The sequence below is a fragment of the Chrysochloris asiatica genome, unplaced genomic scaffold (genome assembly GCF_000296735.1).
Source record: "Chrysochloris asiatica unplaced genomic scaffold, ChrAsi1.0 scaffold00077, whole genome shotgun sequence".
In the NCBI taxonomy this organism is placed as follows: Eukaryota; Metazoa; Chordata; class Mammalia; order Afrosoricida; family Chrysochloridae; genus Chrysochloris; species Chrysochloris asiatica.
The window spans coordinates 14,397,655-14,416,699 of record NW_006408595.1 but is presented as its reverse complement, the minus strand read 5'-3'; the positions used below and the strand labels follow the sequence as shown (position 1 = coordinate 14,416,699).

Here is a 19,045-nt window from a genome sequence, read left to right as displayed (position 1 = left end):
TAGCAAATGGGCCCTGAGAACTATTGCTTCTAGTCAGGACCTGCCCCATCTGGAGTTTGTCTTAAAGGCCTTTGCCAGGGTTCAGGGTCAGGTATCTGCATGTCTGTGTATCTCCTTAGTCATCTCGCGTTATTGGTGTCAGTGACGGGAGAAAGTGTGTGTGTGTCTGTGGGTGGACGCGCAGGACTGGGTGTGGGTACAAGAGGGGAGGGTGAAATTCTGCCAGCCTTACCTTGGTGACCCCTTGTGCTACTAAGATCCAGAGGTCAGGCACCAGAGTCAGCCTTCGCTGAGGCCGGGGGTGTTGAGCATGTCTGGGGAAGAGCTAAAAGTGGCAGAAAACATCCTGTTTGAAAGCATGAGTTGCTGTATTTAACCCCTGCAGCACCTGCCCCGCCTACATCCCATTTCCCAAGACAATAATCCCAGACACTTGTTGAAGCCACCCCAAGATCCTGGGCTCTGGGCTGCGATCTGTCCGAGTGCCAGACACTCTCCTGCCTCAGAGGAGAGCACAGTCTCCTTCTACCCTCAGCACCCTGCCAAGCTCTGCTTCTCTTTGTGCCCCTAAATGGGGGATGGGACAATGGGGGCCATCAGGTCTTCCTCTGTTTGCTCATGTTCTTTTCGCTGCTCCCACACCCCGCTCCCATTTTGTCTTTCTGCTGCTGCCTCCACAGAGGACTTGTTCCTGGTGGCTAGGGTTCTTCCCCCTCATCCCTGTTGGAGGTGGCATGGCAGTCCTGCCCCCAACAAATCATTCCTGTTGAGTTTTTGTTCCCTGGTCTGAGGTCCTCAATCCCTGCAAAGAGCCCTATAGGACTAGCTATGAGGCCAGGGCTTTACTTTAAGTAACACGTTTCCTTTCTTCATTTCAGAATCATTTTGGTTGAAGCATCTGTGGGAGTTCACAGAAGAGCCCTCTGGGCTTGACGTCCCTGCCCAGTACTCCCTCAGGTAGGGGTTTCCTCGTCTGCCTTAATTCTGTGTGTCCAGGGAAGAAAGCAGTGCGCTGGGGAGCTTTGCTAATGTTGGTCCTGGGTCAGCAGAATCAGCAGCAACATGCAACTGCAACCTGGAGCCACTCTGAGACGGGTGGGAGTGCAGAGAGGACATCTGAGAAGGGCTTGTTGCCTTATAGGTCAGGACCCCAGGGGGCCATCCAACACGTATTTCCTAGGAGGAGGGTGGTGGTACCCCTTCATTATGACTTTCTTCTCCTACCTCCCTACTCTGGTCCCCAACCCTAGCGCCTTTGTTGTTGCTGTTGTTACTTTTCATCAAGTCAGTTCCGACCCATAGCAACAACCCTGTCTAGGGTTTCCGAGGAGCAGCTGGTGAGCTTGAACTGCCAACTTTGCAGTTCAAATGGCTGTGCAGTCTGGCGCATTAGCCCACAGCGCCACACCAGGACTCCTTAGCTCCTCGGTAGCATCTGGTAACTCAAAGCAAGGCTGAGTCTTCTTGCAGCTCCTGGAAATGATCCTGTTCATTCCTGTTCATTGTGGGCCACTGGCTGAAGGACCAGACTTCTCATCCATCAAAGCCCAGTCCCTGGCCCCCGAAGCACCCTTCTACCCCAACCCTCTTCTGCTCCCATGCCTTACGCCACATCCTAACACAGGGCAGCAAGGCTGGGCAATTGTGCTCTGCCAATTTTCTTGCATCATAACTGCTCCAGTCGAGGCTGGGAAATGTAGAAAACTTGTTGAACTGATTTGTCCTATTTTCTTCCCCACCCGCATTTTATTTCTCTTTTTTCTACCAAATTCACTGGATGTTTGGGGCTCAGATGACCCAGATTGTGTAACGCCATTATGATTGCTGGGAAGCATAATCTTAGCCAGCCAAGGGTTAAACCACAAGCATCCTAGCCATTTCTCCTATGAGTCCATGATTGTGTTGGGCCTCTGGGATCCTGCCCACATCTTGAATGGGTGCTCCAATGTTCTAGAAGCCCAGCGTCTGAGATCAGCTGTGAGGGCAATGCAGACAGACCTACAGGCACTTTTTTCTTTATAAGTATTTTTAAATGATTATATGTTCCATACATACTGAAGGCATATAAAGCATAACATGACATTTTAGTAATAATAATACCTTCCATAGACCTACCACTCAAAGACATAAAATATTGCCATTAACATAATGCCTCTGCATGCTCCTCCCTAATTTCAAAGGTTGAGTTCATCATTCCTTTGTTCTTAATGAGAAGCCTTCAAAAACTGTCAGGAAAAATGGAATGAAAAGAACACAGAATTTTTCCACATGCTTTTTGAAGCGCTCTGGTATTTTAAGGGTCTCCCTTTCCATATATGTATTGTTGTTGTTAAGTGCTGTAGAGCCGGTTCTGACTCATAGCAACCCACTATAGGGTTTCCAAGGCTATAAATCTTTGCAGGAGCAGAAAGCCTCATCTTTCTCCTTTAGAGGGGCTGGTACTCCTCTCTCTTTTTAAGCACTGGACCTCAATGTTGGTTTGAACCGCAATGTCCGTGGTTCAAATTCACCAGCCACTCCTTGGAAATGCTATACAGGGTCACTGAGTCAGAACCGACTTGACAGCACTTAACAACAAACAACAACAACCCCTTTGGGGAAGACCCCTGAGTGGTGAATTATACGTTGGGCCGCTTGCTGCAAGGTCAGCATTTCCAGTCTACCAGGCTCTCAGCAGGAGAAAGCTGAGGCTTTCAGCCCCTCTAAAGATTCATGGTGATTGTTGTAAAGTACTGTCTAGTCAGTTAGGACTCATAGCAACTCTGTATAGGGTTTCTGAGGAGCACCTGGTGAATCTGAACTGCTGCCTTTGCAGTTCAAACCGACATTGCAGTCCAGTGCTTTTCCTACAGTGCCCCATGTAAAGATTTACAACCTCGGAAACCGTATACAGGGTCACTGTGAGTCGGAATCGACTCCATAGCACACACTCTGACCTGACCTGACGCCTTTGGGAGACTGGCAATGTCTTCCTCTTACTTATTTGTCGTTTCCTTCTGTTGCATGAAGCTCTTTGTGAAATTAAACAAGAAAAAAGATTTCATTTTGTGAGTTGTATACTATCCCTTGTCATTGCTAGGGATTCTTTCAAATTTGGACATCTCTGACCTCATTTGTAAAGGGAGTTCATTGGACTGCAGTGTTGGCTTGAACCACAAGGTTAACAGTTCAAGCTCACCAGTCACTTCTCAGAAACCTTATACAAGGTTGGAACTGACTCGATGGCACTTAACAACCATAACATGGTTTAATAGGGAGTGCAGTAGTTCTATAGGATAAGCATTGGACTTCAAACCACAAACTCAGCGGTTCAAGCCCACTAGCCACTCCATGGAAGAAAGACGAGACTTTCTGCTTCTGCAAAGATTTTCAGCCTTGATAACCTTGTACAAGGTTGATATGAGTCAGAACTGACTCTGTGATACTTAACTACAGCAACAATGTGAATTGATATGAAGATGAGATGACACCTTGGCTTTAGAGTTCATGGGCCTAGTCATAGAAGAACAACTCAGAGCCTCTAAAAACCCCAGAATCTATATCTCTCACCTAGGAGTGGGAGGGAAGGGGACCCAGGGAGAGTGATGAGGGTGCTTGTCCCCTCTTTCCTAGCTTTCTCCTTTATTCTTCTTTTGGCATGAAGGACCCTCTTCCTCTGGGGTCACTTAAATTTTGTGAAGACTTAGGTAAAAATGGGAGGCAGCAGGGTCTAAAGCTGTGTTCATGAGGCCCGAGATGCCCTAGATGCAGCTCTGAGCAGTCAGGATTACAGGCAGCAGGTGAAGCCAAGGGCCCAGTTTTCCTAATGGAGATGCGGGAGAGACAAGCCAGGAACTTCCTGGGAAGGTCTTCCAGAGTTGTGACATTTTGTTCTGTCTTTCCACCCCCACCCTTCCCCACTTCTTCCTAAAATATGAAATCAATATCTAGATGATAATGCCTATTTATAAACACTAGCCAGACTTCTGGAAGCAACATTAGTTAATGGCATATGATGTATATTACTCAGAGAGACTTTTAAAAGAATTTGTTAAATGCATATTGCAAAAAAAAAAAAAAGAGAGAGAGAGAAAGATTTTCATTACCTTGGTCCCAGGACACCAGGAACATAGGAGCAGTCTTGAGCTGTGTGGCTGGGAGGAGCCAAGGCTGTACCACAAGGGGCTCTGGCATGGTCATGTAAGCCCTCTGCTTGCCTCTCCCTCAGGAAAAGAGGAATCCCTGCAGATGAGGTGCTGAGGTGGCTGGAGGGCTCATTTTTTTGTCTAAGGTGGGATGTTGGACAAGACAGAGAGCTCTGACCTTGTTACTGAGTTATAGCAGGTGCCCGTATTATAGAGATAGATGTTTATTCATACTGTCCTCGCTCATACCCTATGAGATAAAGTGCCGTCCTTCAGACGAGGGCCATTCATGCACATGGTTGGCCTGACAAGGAAGTGGCAGAGCCAGCATTCCAACACAGGCAGTTGGATTCCAGAACCATGCACTGAGCTGCTTCAGCCACAGGGAGGATGCCAGCTGACTCACTGCAGTCTTGAGTAGGGAGCTCTGCTTGTACTCCTGGGTGTCAGGGTGTCAGAAAGTGCCATGAGATAAGCAGGACCAGGGAAAGCCATGCAGGAGAGGCCTCCAAAGACCTCGTTCTTGGGTGCGGGTCCTGGGAGCTACCCAGCTCAGTAAACTCCCTGACAGATGATGCGGAGGGGACTGGGGTTGGCTGCAAAGGATGCCAGTAGGCCGCAGCCCTGAATCTGGCTCTGATGTTCTTGCAGGGATGGAGGCCATGGCAGCCAGCACTTCCTTGCCTGACCCTGGTGACTTTGACCAGAATGTGCCCCGGATCTGTGGGGTGTGTGGAGACCGAGCCACAGGGTTTCACTTCAATGCCATGACCTGTGAAGGCTGCAAAGGTTTCTTCAGGTGAGTCCTCCTCCCAGACTGCCAGAGGGCAAGCAGAAGGAGAGGAAGCAAGAGGCTCCCCTGAAGAACTCTGCATTGTTCCTTCCCCTTCCATGCAGCATGCTGGCTCTCCCAGCCACTGGGAGCAATGGCTCCGCTGTGTCTCTGACCTTCTCAAGGATTGCTGCCCTGTGGTATCTATGTTGTTCCATTACCCCTTGACCCACCACTCCTGCACTAACCTTTGTGTCTGTCCTTCTGGAACAAACATCCCACCTGTTGATGATCACAGCTCCCTAACCAAGAGATAGATAATTTGGGCTCTAAGCTGGCCCTTCCATCCATTTGGAAAGGTTCCTGGGAATAATGTACCCTTTCTTGAGCGCATCTCTTCACCCATGGCTCACTGGTCCCCAACTCTGAAAGTCAACCTCATAGTATTACAGGTCAGGGATGTAGCAGCAGTCTCTTCGCTTCTCCTGTGAGCCCAGGGTTATAAATGCAAATGTTGTTGTTGTTGTTAGGTGCTATCGAGTCGGTACTGACTCATAGCAACCTTATGCACAACAGAATGAAACACTGGCTGGTCCTGGGCCTACCTCACATTTGTTGCCACGTTTGAGCCCATTGATGCTGCCACTTTGCCAATCCATCTCGTTGGGGGTCTTCCTCTTTCTCTGATTCTCCACTTTACCAAACATGATATCCTTCTCCAGCGATCGATCCCTCCTGACAATATGTCCAAGTATGAGAGATGAAGTTTGAACATCCTGGCCTCCAAGGAGCACTCTGGCTGCACTTCTTCCAACACAGATCTGTTGCTTCTTTTGGCAGTCCATGGCACTTTCAGTATTCTCCTCCAACACCATAACTCAAAGGCATCAATACTTCTATGGTCTTCCCTATTCATTGTCCAGTTTTTGCACACATATGACTATCAACACTCATGGAAGCAGCAGTCAAGAAAGCAAATGACATAATGCATTAGGCAAATCTGCTGCACAAGACCTTTTTAAAGTGTTGAAGAGCAAAGATGTCAGCTTGAGGACTAAGGTGTGCCTGACCCAAGCCATGTTATTTTAAATAACCTCATATGCATGTGAAGGCTGGACAAGTGCAAATAGAGTGGTAAAAATATTGGGAAGGGCAGAAATATGTTCCCATCCAGAGCCAGGGAAAGAGGATAAGAAAGTGATGGATTACAGGATGGGGTTAGGAACCCATTCAGAAAGAGAGAGAAAGATTGACCCCTGGAAGATGGCAGCCAAAAAAGTGTTTATTCTATAAGTTGATTATATAAAAAGAATATAATAGTCTTTGTGTCGAAACAACTTAATAGTCTAGATTGGAGATGGGTAGAGTTAAGGACAGAGTTCTAGCCATCAAGAGAGAAAGACTGAATCCAGTTCAGAATGAGGACCCTGAGGCCTGCCCTGTTCCTCCCTGAACTGAAGAGTTTGCCTGACTTTGAGAACAGAGTGACTCAGATTCCTTGAGCAATACTCTCCTCCAGCTTGGATACTCCTGGGTTTCCCATAAAGGCAGGCTCCTGACTCCCTTGCCCTCTGCCCCAGGAACCAGCAGGTCCCAAGTTTCATTGACTTGAGTAATGGCTGGGCAGCGGGGTTTCTGTGGGTGCTAATTACCTGTTTGGCCTGGCACAGGTGGCCTGCTTGGCTTCCCAGAAGGTTGCTCCCCAGCTCGGGGAACCAGCCTAGCAGCATCGCTGGCACTTGGTCCTGCTTCTGTGTCTGCATGTTCTTTGGCCTGCAGCTAATGCTTCCTAAAGAGTGGGCCCTCTGGAGCTTGGACCATGTGTCCTAGATGTCACTTGGTCCCTTTCCTGCCAGGTCTTGGTGAGAGAGAGCTGCCTTCTGAATGAGTATGAGAATGGAGTAAGAGTCTGGTGCATACCTCAGGGCTTGCTTCCTTTGATAAAACTACTCAAGGATGGGCTGTAGTATGGTGAGCCAGCGATGCACAGTACATCCTTGCTCAATGTCCTTAACATCTCCATGTTTCAGTTTCTTCATCTAAACACGTGAGTATGTAAAGAGCTGACTCTTCTACTATGTAGGGTTCATCTGAGGATTAAGCTTACCTCAGAAAAACAGCTTTGAAAAGCATAATGTACAATATACATGTATTGTTTTTGAGCCTCATGGCCCAGTAGTAATGCCCTTAGTGGAACTCTACTCTCTGGAATAAATAAGTAAAACTCTCTTTATCCATCCTTACAGCTTTTTTTCTCCACTCATTCACTTGCCAGATTTTAGTGAGCATCTGTGATACAGCATTGTGCTAGCAGTTGGCAGTATCTCACCAATCTGCAACCAGTATTAAGCCCCCAAAAGCTTTCAGGCTTGTTTGGTTAATTATGGACCCTTGTCACTTAGTTCCTCTGTCTTCCCAGGTCCCCATTCTTTGGGGCTCAGCTCTGGGAAATGGGAATGACACTTAGTTGGCTGCTTGTTGGATTGTGTGTGACATATTGGAGGTCGGTTCCTCACTAGAGTAGCTCCAACTCCTTTGTTCTTAAGATTGCTCCTCAGACACACCACTAACCACTTAATCCTTGGGACAGGACCATATCTGGCATCTGAGTAGAGAAAGGACAAGTTCCTTCATGCCTATGGCCCAGTGTGGGAGATGACTGAATGGACATAGTGACATACTTGCACATACATGTTACCACAGGCCAGCATGGTAACGTACCACAGTGTGTGGCTATGTTACCTGTGGGCACACTGTGCTACCAAAGCCCACCTGAAAACCTTAGCCTCTTTCTTTAGGACCCGTTAGAGATTGTTGTTGGCTGATGACCACAATCACTATCTGCCAGACCTATTATTATAGGCCAAAAGTTACTTTTATTGCATTTCCCTGCCCTCAGTCTGCCTTCTGTCTTTATTGTCCCTGTCTTAATGGCTGAACCAGTCTGCATGTTCCTAAGAGTCAACATCTCTGTTGCTGTTTGGCTTGTTTGATAAATTAATGAATAAGTGAATAAAATTTCTCCTTCCTTCTTTATTTTTCCCTCTCCCTCTTCTGCTCCTCCTTCATGCCATCATCATTCAACTTGGTATCTTTCCATTTCAGTCTAGCTCTAACTGCTGTTTGTTATCCCACTGTTGTGTATTTCTGTTTGCTTGTGAAATTCCCAGGAATTAAGGGGCTACATCTTGGCTGGATATCTTCTCTGTATCAGACACAACAGCCTTGGGAACACAAAGATGAATGTAGCCATGTCCTTGCTCTCAAGGAACTCATTCAACCCTTTCATGGGAGTTCTCAAGGAAAGAACATTACTTTGGGGTTGGGTCACTGACTGTTTGCCATGATTCGGGGACCCATAATCCTGTTGATCATTTAATACTTGGTTTGGGTTATAAAATAATCAAATTGCCCTACTATCAGACCTAGTTGTGGTCATTCCAGCAAGTCCAAGTCTCATAATCACACCAAAGGGTGATTATGAAAGTTTGAAAGTTAGACAGTGACTACAGGTCTGTTGATCTATGGTCAGGGATTAGAAACCACTGCTGGCCAGTACCCTTGTATAAGCTGTTTCATGTTGTTTCTGCTTCTGCTCTTCTGGGACACATAGACATCCTCAGAGGAGGATGATATTGCCAGTGAGAATAAAAAATGAGTCTTGCAAGCTTTTAGATGAATAGACATCACTTGGTCCTCTGTTTAGAGCCCTTGTGTGGTATAAGTGGTTAATGTGCTTGACTACTAACCAAGAAGTTGGAGGTTTGAGTCCTCCCAGAGAAAGAAAGACCTGATAATCTACTTCATACACTCAGCTATGGAAAACCCTGGGTTAGCCCAGTTCTCCTCTGGCACACATGAGGTTGCCATGAGTTGAATTGACTCAATGGAAAATTATTTGGACAGTTGAACTATATGTTAACAATCAGCCTAAGTAAGGGCTATTGTTGTTGCTGTTAAATGCTGTTGAGTTGGTTTCGACTCATAGCGACCCCGTATAGGGATTCTGAGGAGCAGCTGGTGAGCTTGAATCATCAACCTTGTGGTTCAAACCGACCTTGCAGTCCAGGGCATTATCCTGCACTGCCACACAAGGGCTCCCTAGTAAGGGCTGTTGTTGTTGTTGTAGAGTGTCATGGAGTCGATTTGACTGATAGCAACCCTGTATAGGGTTTCCGAGGAGCGGCTGGTGAGTTTGAACCGCCAACCTTGTTGTTCATACCGACTTTGCAGCACCACGTTGTTGCTGTTGTTAAGTGCCGTCAAGTCAGTTCTGACCCATAGTGACCCTGTATAGGGTTTCCAAGGAGCGACCGGTGAGCTTGAACCACCGAGCTTGCAGTTCAAACAACTTTGCAGTCTGGCACATTAATTAACCCACAGTGCCACATCAGTCCCATAGAGGATGGGAAATATGTAGTCCTGGTATGGCGCTGTGGGTTAATGCACTGGACTACAAAGTCGTTTTGAACGGCAAGGTTGGTAGTTCAAGCTTACTAGCTGCTCCTCAAAAAACCTATACAGGGTCGCTTTGAGTTAGATCAACTCCATGGCACTTAACGGCAACATCAATACAAAGTATTTGATTATATATTTCATGATCTTTAGATATGAGTTAATCCATGATCAAGGGTGGCTTTGTCCAGGATCTGATATAAAGAGAAAGTGTAAAGAAGGTGAAGCAGACTCCTTTGATGAAGAGAATGAAGGTTGACATTGAAGTTTCAGAGCTGGTCCTGAAAGGCAAGGTTGAAAAATGAACTATCATTTGTCTTTCCTTCCTATCTTCTTCCTCCCTTGAATGTTTTGTTACTATGATCTTCTTAAAGACACTGTGAAACTGTATACTGGAGGCTGCAAGCTAACAAAGATGATGTGAAGGAATGTCTTTGTGTTTGCCAGCTCAGGGTTCTCAGGGACTGAGTTAATTACAGGTCTTGTGGAGTGCAGGGGACAAAAGGCAGGCGGGTGAGGATCCAGGAACATGAGGAATGTGCTGGCTTTCAGGAAATTCACCCAACTGATATTTGTAGCTCTTCCAAGAGCCTTGACGTGAAGGGAAACAGAGAAATGGGGCAGATGTCCAGCTACTGAAAACTCAAAGTGCTTAAAGACAGTAAAGTAAATAAACAGGGTGGGAGGAGTGGCCACATAGGGCCTTCTGTGGGCACAAGTAAATGAGTCACCAAAAAGTTGGTATTGCTGGCGAGAACCTTGGCCATGTCAGCTTGGCAGCTGCTCAAGGATATAAATGTAAGATCACCTACAAAGATCATCGTATCTACAATCATATATGATGAGATTATCTATGGGTGGGCCAAGAGTCATGCTCAGAAGCTGGTGTAAAAGAGGCCAGAGTATTAGCATTTAGTGGAAGGAAGACGGCTGGAGTTGTCAAGAAAGACAGTTGGAAGGAGAAGACAACCTTCCATGTCTTTTGGGGCAGTGTTTTATTCCTTAGTTGCTCTGCACACAGATCAAGGTTCATTTGCATGAATTCACTTTCAACAATTCTTGGGATCCTCTCTGTGCTTAGAAGCTTAGGGCCAGTGGAGAGGAAGACCAGCTATTACCCCCACACTTCCAAAACATCCATCTCAGGTGCTTCCTAATATCCCAATGACTTCTTGGTCCTAGAAGAGTCCTTCAAACAGTCTCTGGTTCCTGCTCCTAGATTTTCCAGGGCACATTTTTTTTTTTTTTTTGGTAATTACTGCTCTAGTTTGGGTTGAGATATGGTAAATTGGTGATGAGGGCGATAGCATTTAAGAACACAACAGGTTTCAGAATCAAACAGACTTTGTTTCTAATCCCAGCTTTCACACTTGCTAGCTGTATGACCTTAGGCAAGTTATTTAGATTCCCTGAGCCTTTTTTAAAAATGTGTGTAATACCTACTCTGAAGAGTTGACAAGAGCATTGGAGACTGAAGTCTTGATTTAGTAGGTTCTCAATAAGTGATAGCTACTATCATTTTCCTTTTCTGAGGCTACATCATCTTTACCTCTCCTTCTCTAACATGAACTTGAAATGTGTGTTACTGTAATGGGTCAACAGGTGTCTAAAAGGAGGTCCTTGAATAGGAAGAGCTAAATACCAGGTGTGAAAAGGGAAGGGCTGGACCAAGAAGATCTCAGAGACCTTTATGTCATTAGAGGCTCAGTAGGAACTGACTGGTGCTGATGAAGGGACTGGACAATGGTCTCTGGACCTAGCTCAAGGGTCTTGACATCAGGAGCAACACCATATAAAGCAGCTATCATTTTTGAGCCTTTACTGCCTGCAGAGTCCTACACTAGGCACTCAGAAATGGGTGTAAGACATGGTACATATTCTCAGGGTCTCATGTTCTCGTTGGGACTGTTAAATAGTGCCATCTTCAGTCACCTTTACCACTTCCTTGCCATGTCTCTCCTCGACAGGTTCTTCCCCCACCCTGTCCTTATTCAGTGCTTACTTAGTGCCAGGCCCTGTTTCCTTTGTTTAATCCTTATAATAACTTCTTCTGAAGAGTTGTTTCCATTTACACGTGTGGAAACAGAGGCATGGGGGAGGTTTCGTAACTTCAGTAACTAAGGTTGTGCATTAGGCTCCAATTCAAACAGATCTATCTAGCCAAAACCCACATTTCATTTCATTTAAAAAATTTTAAATAGTTATAATGAGTAATAATGCCCGTTTATGGTTGAGGAAAAATTCAAATCACTTGAGAGAGTACATAAAAGGAAGCCTTTTCCTCATTACATCTCTTAGCTTCCTACTTCCTCCCCAGAAGCTGACAATACTGTTACCAGTTCCTTGTGTTTGCTTCCAGGCTCTTTATAGAAAAGTACATGTGTGTGTAAGTGTGTGTGTGTGTGTGTGTGTGTGTGTGTGCACCTGCTATTCTACATCTTGCTATTATCTACTAAAGAACATTCTTTCAAGCTAGTTTCCATTTCAGCATTTTTCTACTTTTCCTAATAACTTCATGTATGTATGTACTATGACATAGGACTTCCGGTGTGGTGCTGGTGTAGGATAGCACTGGACTGAGAACCACAGTTCAAACCCACCAGCTGCTCCTCAGAAACCCTATACAGGGTCACTGTGAGTTGGAACCAACTCGACAGCATTTAACAACAACAACAAACAACTATGACATAAGGAGGAGCCCTGGTGTGGTGCCTGTAGGATAAGCACTCGACTGTAAGGTTGGTTTGAGCCACAAAGTTGGTAGTTCAAACTCACCAGCTGCTCCTTGGAAACCCTTAAATGTTCACTATGAGTCGGAACCGACTCAATGGTACTTAACAACAACAACAAATGACATAATGACGGATCATAATGATGATGGTCCCTCTATGGATGGGTACTGCATCTCCAAACGGTGCTGCAGTAATTACTCATGTCCATGTGTCACTTACCCATATCTTGTTCTACGCACAGAATAAATTCCTGGAAGTGAATTTAGTATGTGAAAGGGTCTGTGTGTTTAATATGTTGCTGTTTTTACCAGCTGCCTTTAAGCGGGCTCCGACCCACACTGACTCCGGATCAGCACCATCTTCCTGATTGTTGGATATTTGAGTCCATCATTGCGTTACACTAGACTTCGTGTAGGGGGCTGTATAAGAGCACCATATCGAACACTATTCTATAATATGTTGATTAAAAACCAGTTGCCATCAAATTGATTCTAACTAATGGAGACTCCGTGTGTGTCAGAGTAGAAACTGTATTTTTGGTTTTCAAAGGCGGACTTTTTGGAAGTAGCTTGCCAGGCTAGTCTTCTTAGGTTTTATTTGAGCCTCCAACCTTTCTGTCAGCAGCCAACTGCATTAACCTCTAGCCTACCCTAGGGACTTCTAATACGATAGTATAAATCACCAAATTGCACTGAAAAAATAAGGGGAGAGGGCTGGAGGGACTGTGCTCTTTACCAGTTAACCTACCTTTGAACCTATTGATGCATCTATACGCAAATCTGCTATTTAAGTCCATCTATCAGACAAAAGCTGGAGTCCTAATGTGGCGCTGTGGATTAATGTGCTGGACTGTAAAATTGGCTTGAACCACAGGTTGGTGGTTCAAGCTCACCAGCTGCTCCTCAGAAACTATACAGGGTGGCTATAGGTGGGAACCAACTCAGAGGCACTTAACAACAACAATCATATGAACTAGCTTTTTCCTTTCAGCAGCTACATCAAGCTTCTGCATCTATATAGCAGGCATTGTGATCTTTGTGACATTCAGCACTGCTGTGGAGACAAAGCCCAGAGAGGGTGCTTGGCCTGCTGACTTGGGTTAGTTATACAAGACCTGTTTCTCCTGGCAGGGAGCAAGAAGGGCCAACTCTCCCAGGCCTCAGGCTCTGCCTAAGGCATTTGACTGTTTTTTTTGTTGTTGTTGTTTTTTGAGTTTATGCTTCTTGCCTCTTTTATGCTTTGATGAATTGGTCTCTGGCAAGAGAATGGGTCAATGTCCTCTCTCACCCCTGGCTTTCTAGAAACTGCATCTATATTTAGCCTGGTTGCACCACCCCTGCCCCCCTTCCTGAGCTGGGGTATAATTTTCAACCATCCAGAGGATTACAGGGTCTAGGCTAAGGAAAAGCAGCTGAGGCATTGGGCTCCCATGGAAACCCAAGGCTTCTGTTTCTCAAAACCGAACCAGCTCACAGGCAGTTAGTGCTGGGAGGATGGCAGGGGAGAGTGTGGAGCTTTGGGACAAAGCACAGAGCCAAGGCTGGGCAGTTTGGCTGCCCTGACTCCTTGTGGGCAGAGACTAAATGGCAGCCACCTGTATGGCAGTGCTCTTGGAGGACAGACAAACTGTGAAGAACAGGGCCTCAGAGTTGACAGATCTATGACCCAGACAACAACCATGTTGGGCTAGGCACACCTGAAAAGCCAGCTCAGGAAATGGGTTCCAGGAAGACCTGGGTCTAGCTGTTGGGACTAGTGAGAAAGCTTTCCACCACCTGAACCCTGATCCCACAGCCTAGATTTCTTCGGGATGATTAACCTCCATCTTCCCTGCTGCAGTGCCAGCCCCTTGCCTCTTAATCTGTATTCAGAGGAACCAGGGAAGAATTGGCTGCCATATTTCTTTTATAATAATAATTTTTTAAAGCTCTGTAAGTTTATAACGAGTCTAGTAGAGTCCTGGTGTCGTGCTGTAGGATAATCACTTGACTCAAGGCCGGGTTGAACCACAAGGTTGGAGGTTCAAACTTATGAGCCGCTCCTAGGAAACCCTATACAGGGTGGCTATGGGTTGGAACCTACTTGATGACACTTAACAACAACAACAACAACAATGGCACAGTGGTTAAGCACTTGACTGCTATTGGAAAGGTTGATGGTTTAAACCCACTAGCCTCTTCCTGGGAGGAAGATATGTCAGTCTGCTTCTGTAAAGTTTGCAGCCTTGGCAACCCTGTGGGGCAGTTCTACTCTGTCTTAGGGGTCACTATGAGTTGGGATTGACTAGGCCAGAGAGTTTGGTTTTTGGTAAAAGTTTACAGGTTGCTGTTTGCATTGTTCAAATAATGTAGAGACGCTATGCAAGGTGGGTGTTCCCCAAGGCATCAAGAGCCCGAGCTGGGTTCTATCCCCAGATCTGCCCCTTCCTTTGGTAAGAACTTGCTCAAGGTCCCAACCACTCCTATGAGAGGATGTGCCTGGCTCACAGAAAGGGCTGAGAACTTTAAAATCTTTCTGTCTTCTTCCCCTTCTCTTCTCCTCCTTCTTCCCCTGCTTCTTTCTTTCTCTCTGCTTCCTTCGTTTTCTTCTCTCCTCTCGTCAGTTCTGCTGGACTTCCTGCAGGGCATTCTATTACTGTGTAAAGCTGAAAGCAAAGGGTACCCTTTTAGTTTGTTGATTCATTCCAGTATTTTCTTTTAACCCAGCACTGCCTTTTTCATTTTATAGTTTTTTTCCTATTATTATAAAAATATGGATAACACGACACTTGCCAATTCAACATTTTTCATATATTCCATTCAGTGAGATCACATTGTTCAACCATTATCAATATCTGTAGTCAAATTTTCCATCCCTGTTAAAACAAAACAAAACAAAAAAACAATTCAGTGCTTGCTAAGCAATAAATCTCCCCACTCTCCTTCCCTTGGTAACCACTATTAGACTAGCTCTAAATATTTTCCTATTCTAGGTACCTCACATTTATGAAATCATACCATCTTTGTCCTTTTGTGGTTGACTTATTTTACTCAGCATATTTATTTTCAAGGTTCATCAGTGTTGTAGCATTGTGACTTCATTTCCCTATGCAGAGTAATATTCCATTGTTTGTATATACAATATTTTGTATATCCATTAAACTGTTGAACTCCTATAAGGACCTATAAGGATCAGTACTGGACTGTGAACCACAAGGTCAGCAGTTCAAACCCACCAGCTGTTACTCAGAAACCCTTTGCCGGGCTGTTGAGTCAGAACCGACTTGACAGCCCTTAACAACAACATTCTTCTGTTGATGGTTATTTGGGCTGTTTTCAACTTTTGTCTGTCTTCTTTTTCATTCCTATTCTGAAGTCTCATTGGATTCTATCCCTGTTGCCAGGCAAAGTTGGGCTGAGTGGCTATCCACAACTCTCCTGTATGTGAGAAAGAGAAAAGAAAGATGGCGAGACCCTCAAATCTCTTTCCTAGCTAGCAACCTTGCCATTGGGAGAGCTGTCCGAAGGAGGGCAGGGAGCCTATGGAGTCTCAGCTCCCAGCACAGGGTTGGTGAGAGGCTTTGGCTAACATCTCTAGAGGTGCCATCTGGGCTCTGCTAGGTGTCCATGGCCCTGAGGTTTAACAGGAAGTGCTCTGAGCCAGACAAGACCGGGGGTGGGAAGACAGAGCAGCCCCTCAGCCCCTGGGCAAAATGCCCGATTGCTTTAAACACACAAAAAAAACCAAAAACGGAAATGAGAGTTGAGTTTGCTCTGAATTAGAAACTTCCAGTAGGTTTAAAGATGTTCTGCGGCCCAAGCATTTGTGGTAACAGGTGAAGCCTCAGGAACCACAAAGTGGAAAAGAGGGTTTAGGAAGCCAACTTCATGTCCTGGAATATAAAGATATGCCCTGTGGTTATGATAATATCTAATTTCTGGGTAGCCCTTACAGCTTCCAGGGTACTTCCATATTCTTCTGCCCTACAAAGTTGCCACAGGGGTATACAGGCTCAAGAGAGAAGAGCTTCTTGTTTCCATAAAGGTGGTCAATACCCTCTCTCATGGGGTAGTCACTGCAGAGGCAGGACTGGGCCTTAGGCAGGCTAGACATGGGGCTGAACTGCCTGTAATAACCCGGCACTACTCCATTTTACCTTAAAACCCTTAGTAATGAAGGTCATGGCAGAAGGACCTTGGCCTTTTGAGAGGACAAGGTCCAAAACAAACAGCAGCTACTTCCTGGACCCCTGGGTCATCCTTCCCCTTGAACTGTGTCCCAGTACCCAGTACTACCTGCCTGAGGCCACTGGCCTGTAGGCTCCCCTTCTTGTAGCACCATGCGTTTCTGAGGATGAAGTCAGAGTATGGTCAATCCAGGAAGTTCGAAAATGACCCTCAGAACTCTGGATATGGGAGCTTTAGTTTCTCAACCTCAATAGTTGTGTCTGTAAAACAAAGAGGCTATGTTAATAGTCTCTTGGGTCCCCTGTGACTGACGCAAGAGTGGTTCTCTGCTCTCTTCTCTCCTCTTCCCTGGACCCAGGTGGTCTGGTCCCCATCTGTCCTTATCTTGGCACAAATATGTAAACTGATGAATGTATCTGCCCTAAACTCCACTTGTGTTCTAGTGACTGTGAGCAGTGAGTCACTTTTTACCAAGAACCATGACTAGTGTCTGACATCTGGAAATGATGTCACTAGCTCATCCTGGGAGGAGGGCCTTTGCTTCTAAAGCTTGGGCAGCTCCACACTCAGCAGTTCTTCAAAGAAGCTGTTGGTCGTCTTCTGAAGCCGACTCCTGTCACCTGCCCTAGTGCATGAAGGAGGCCCTGGGTTAACACACCATCCTGCTATCTGACAGGTTGGCAATTTGAGTCCACCCAGAAATTCCTCAGAAGAAAGGCCTGGGGATCTACTTCTGTAATTTCAGTCATTGACTATCCTACGGAGGACAACACTGCTTTGATACACATAGGGTCACCATGAGTTGGGATCTAGAGGAAGTGCTCTTTATGCAGATCTCCTCCTACTCCCCTGCCCCCCCAAGCTCCATGTGGTATGGCTTGTGGTGGACAACAATGAGATGAGAAAGGTGAAACTCACAGGACTAATTTAGTAGTTGTCTTCTGGGAGTCTCAGATGCTTTTGAAAATCTTCCTCCCCTGGAAAATGAGTCCCTGAGCTTGCACATGAATGCTAAGACACAAAAAGTTCATGGAAAAATGCCATTATCTTTTCATTCCACTTCTCCATGAACTTTCAAAGCCCCCTGGCACACATGCAATCTGACCTAGGATATAAGAGGGGTGCCAGCTTCCTTGCTAAGACCCCTCTGCTATGTCTGCCTTTCACAAAACCATGATTCCCCTCTCAGAGCTCCCATCCACTCCTCTGACCTTTCCCCTTTCTGAGCAGAATGTCTGGTGTTTCCGTTTGGGCCCTTTCTCCCGTATCCATGTATCTATGTGCAGGCCTGTCCATGGACTGGAGAACTCTGGACTCTCCAGCTGAGACTGGGGTCCTCGCCTCTCCTAATGGCTAATTAGAAGCAGTGGCATTTACTCTGTAGATTGAAATATTAAAGTTTTTTTAATATGAAAGTATACTTTTTATTTCATATATAATTTTTAAAAGGAGAAGGCAGAGAGCTGTAAAAATAAATGTAACCAAAGGCAGACAGGAAGAAGGGGAGGAAGAGGGTACCCATTGCTTAGAAGACACTGTACTTCTATTAAGAGTGATGGAAAAATTTGAGAACAAATCAGTGTGATGCTTAAACAGCATGATAGATGCAATTAATGTGAACATTGTTAAAAAGTTTTATTAAATGTCTGCCAAATTAAAAAAAAAACACAAACAGCTGTAAGCCGTGAGAAGAGCAAAGTAGGCAGGGACAGAAAGGAGGTGGGCCAGCGAGCACACACAGACTAGAGGGTGGTCCCTTTGAGTGACCCTAAGTCCTCTGTGAGAGAAATCAGCCTCTGGGGGCTCTTCGGGCCAGAGCTTGCTCACGGGCAGGTGTGCGTGGTCACAGCCATACCAATTCATTCCTCCCGAAGCCAGGACTGAAGACCAGGGAGGCTCGAGATGACTGGGGAGGGGATGTGTGCTCTCTCGGCAGGCGAAGCATGAAGAGGAAGGCGTTGTTCACATGTCCCTTCAACGGAGACTGCCGCATCACCAAGGACAACCGACGCCACTGCCAGGCCTGCCGACTCAAGCGCTGTGTGGACATCGGCATGATGAAGGAGTGTAAGTGTGCGGTGGGGGCAGGGGCTAGATGTGGGGCTGGACTGGGGCCTGGCTTATTCAGGCTTAGCCAGAAAGATCTGACTGCCCTTTCTTTTGAGCTGTTGGTGTTCAGGTCAAAGATGGGGTGTGAGTGGGATGGGCAGAGACCCAGAACTCTAGGGCCAAATGCACTAAGGAGTCCTCCGAACCTCTGTAAAATACCACTTGATTCTGACAGAGTAACAGTGCTCTCCGTTTTTCATATTGTTAGCTGACAACAAGTCTGGCCCCAACTCATGGCAACCCTCTGTGTGCTCCATTGGGATTTTATGGCTGTAATTTTTATGGAAGTAGCCTGCCAGGCCTTTCTTCCTCAGGGCAGCTGGGTGGGTTTGGACCACAAGTGATTGCAAACCACTTGTGCCACAAACTGCTCCATAGGGTATTCAATGGCAGATCTTTCTGACAGTATATCACTAGGCCTTTCAGTTGGCAGCTGAGCACGTTACCCGTTGGCACCCCCTAGGGGCTCCTCGAGCCTCTCAAGGATTGGTTTATCTCTCTCAGAGGCCGGAAGGGTCCTCCCAAAGCCATGCCTGAAGGGAGGATGAGGCAGAACACCGCTGTCATGAGCCCTCCCAGGTCTAGAGATCCTCCAGAAACTCCCAGCCCCCCCAGTTCCCTGCGCCTGGGGGAAGTGATGCTGTAGATGGGGAAGAATAAATATTCAGAGTCTAGCTGGCATCCACT

At 46.2% G+C, this 19,045-nt stretch overlaps 1 protein-coding gene across 1 annotated transcript in view; it reads left to right on the top strand.

Moving 5' to 3' along the window:
* Positions 1 to 920: 920 nt before the first annotated feature.
* The window catches only part of VDR (vitamin D (1,25- dihydroxyvitamin D3) receptor), a 43,421-nt gene continuing 25,296 nt past the window's right edge, over positions 921 to 19,045 (top strand). The window contains exons 1-3 of the mRNA XM_006865335.1: positions 921 to 957; positions 4,776 to 4,923; positions 18,186 to 18,316. Coding sequence (XP_006865397.1) covers positions 4,778 to 4,923; positions 18,186 to 18,316 — 277 coding nt within the window. The 5' untranslated portion in view covers positions 921 to 957; positions 4,776 to 4,777. The remainder of the gene's footprint in view (positions 958 to 4,775; positions 4,924 to 18,185; positions 18,317 to 19,045) is intronic.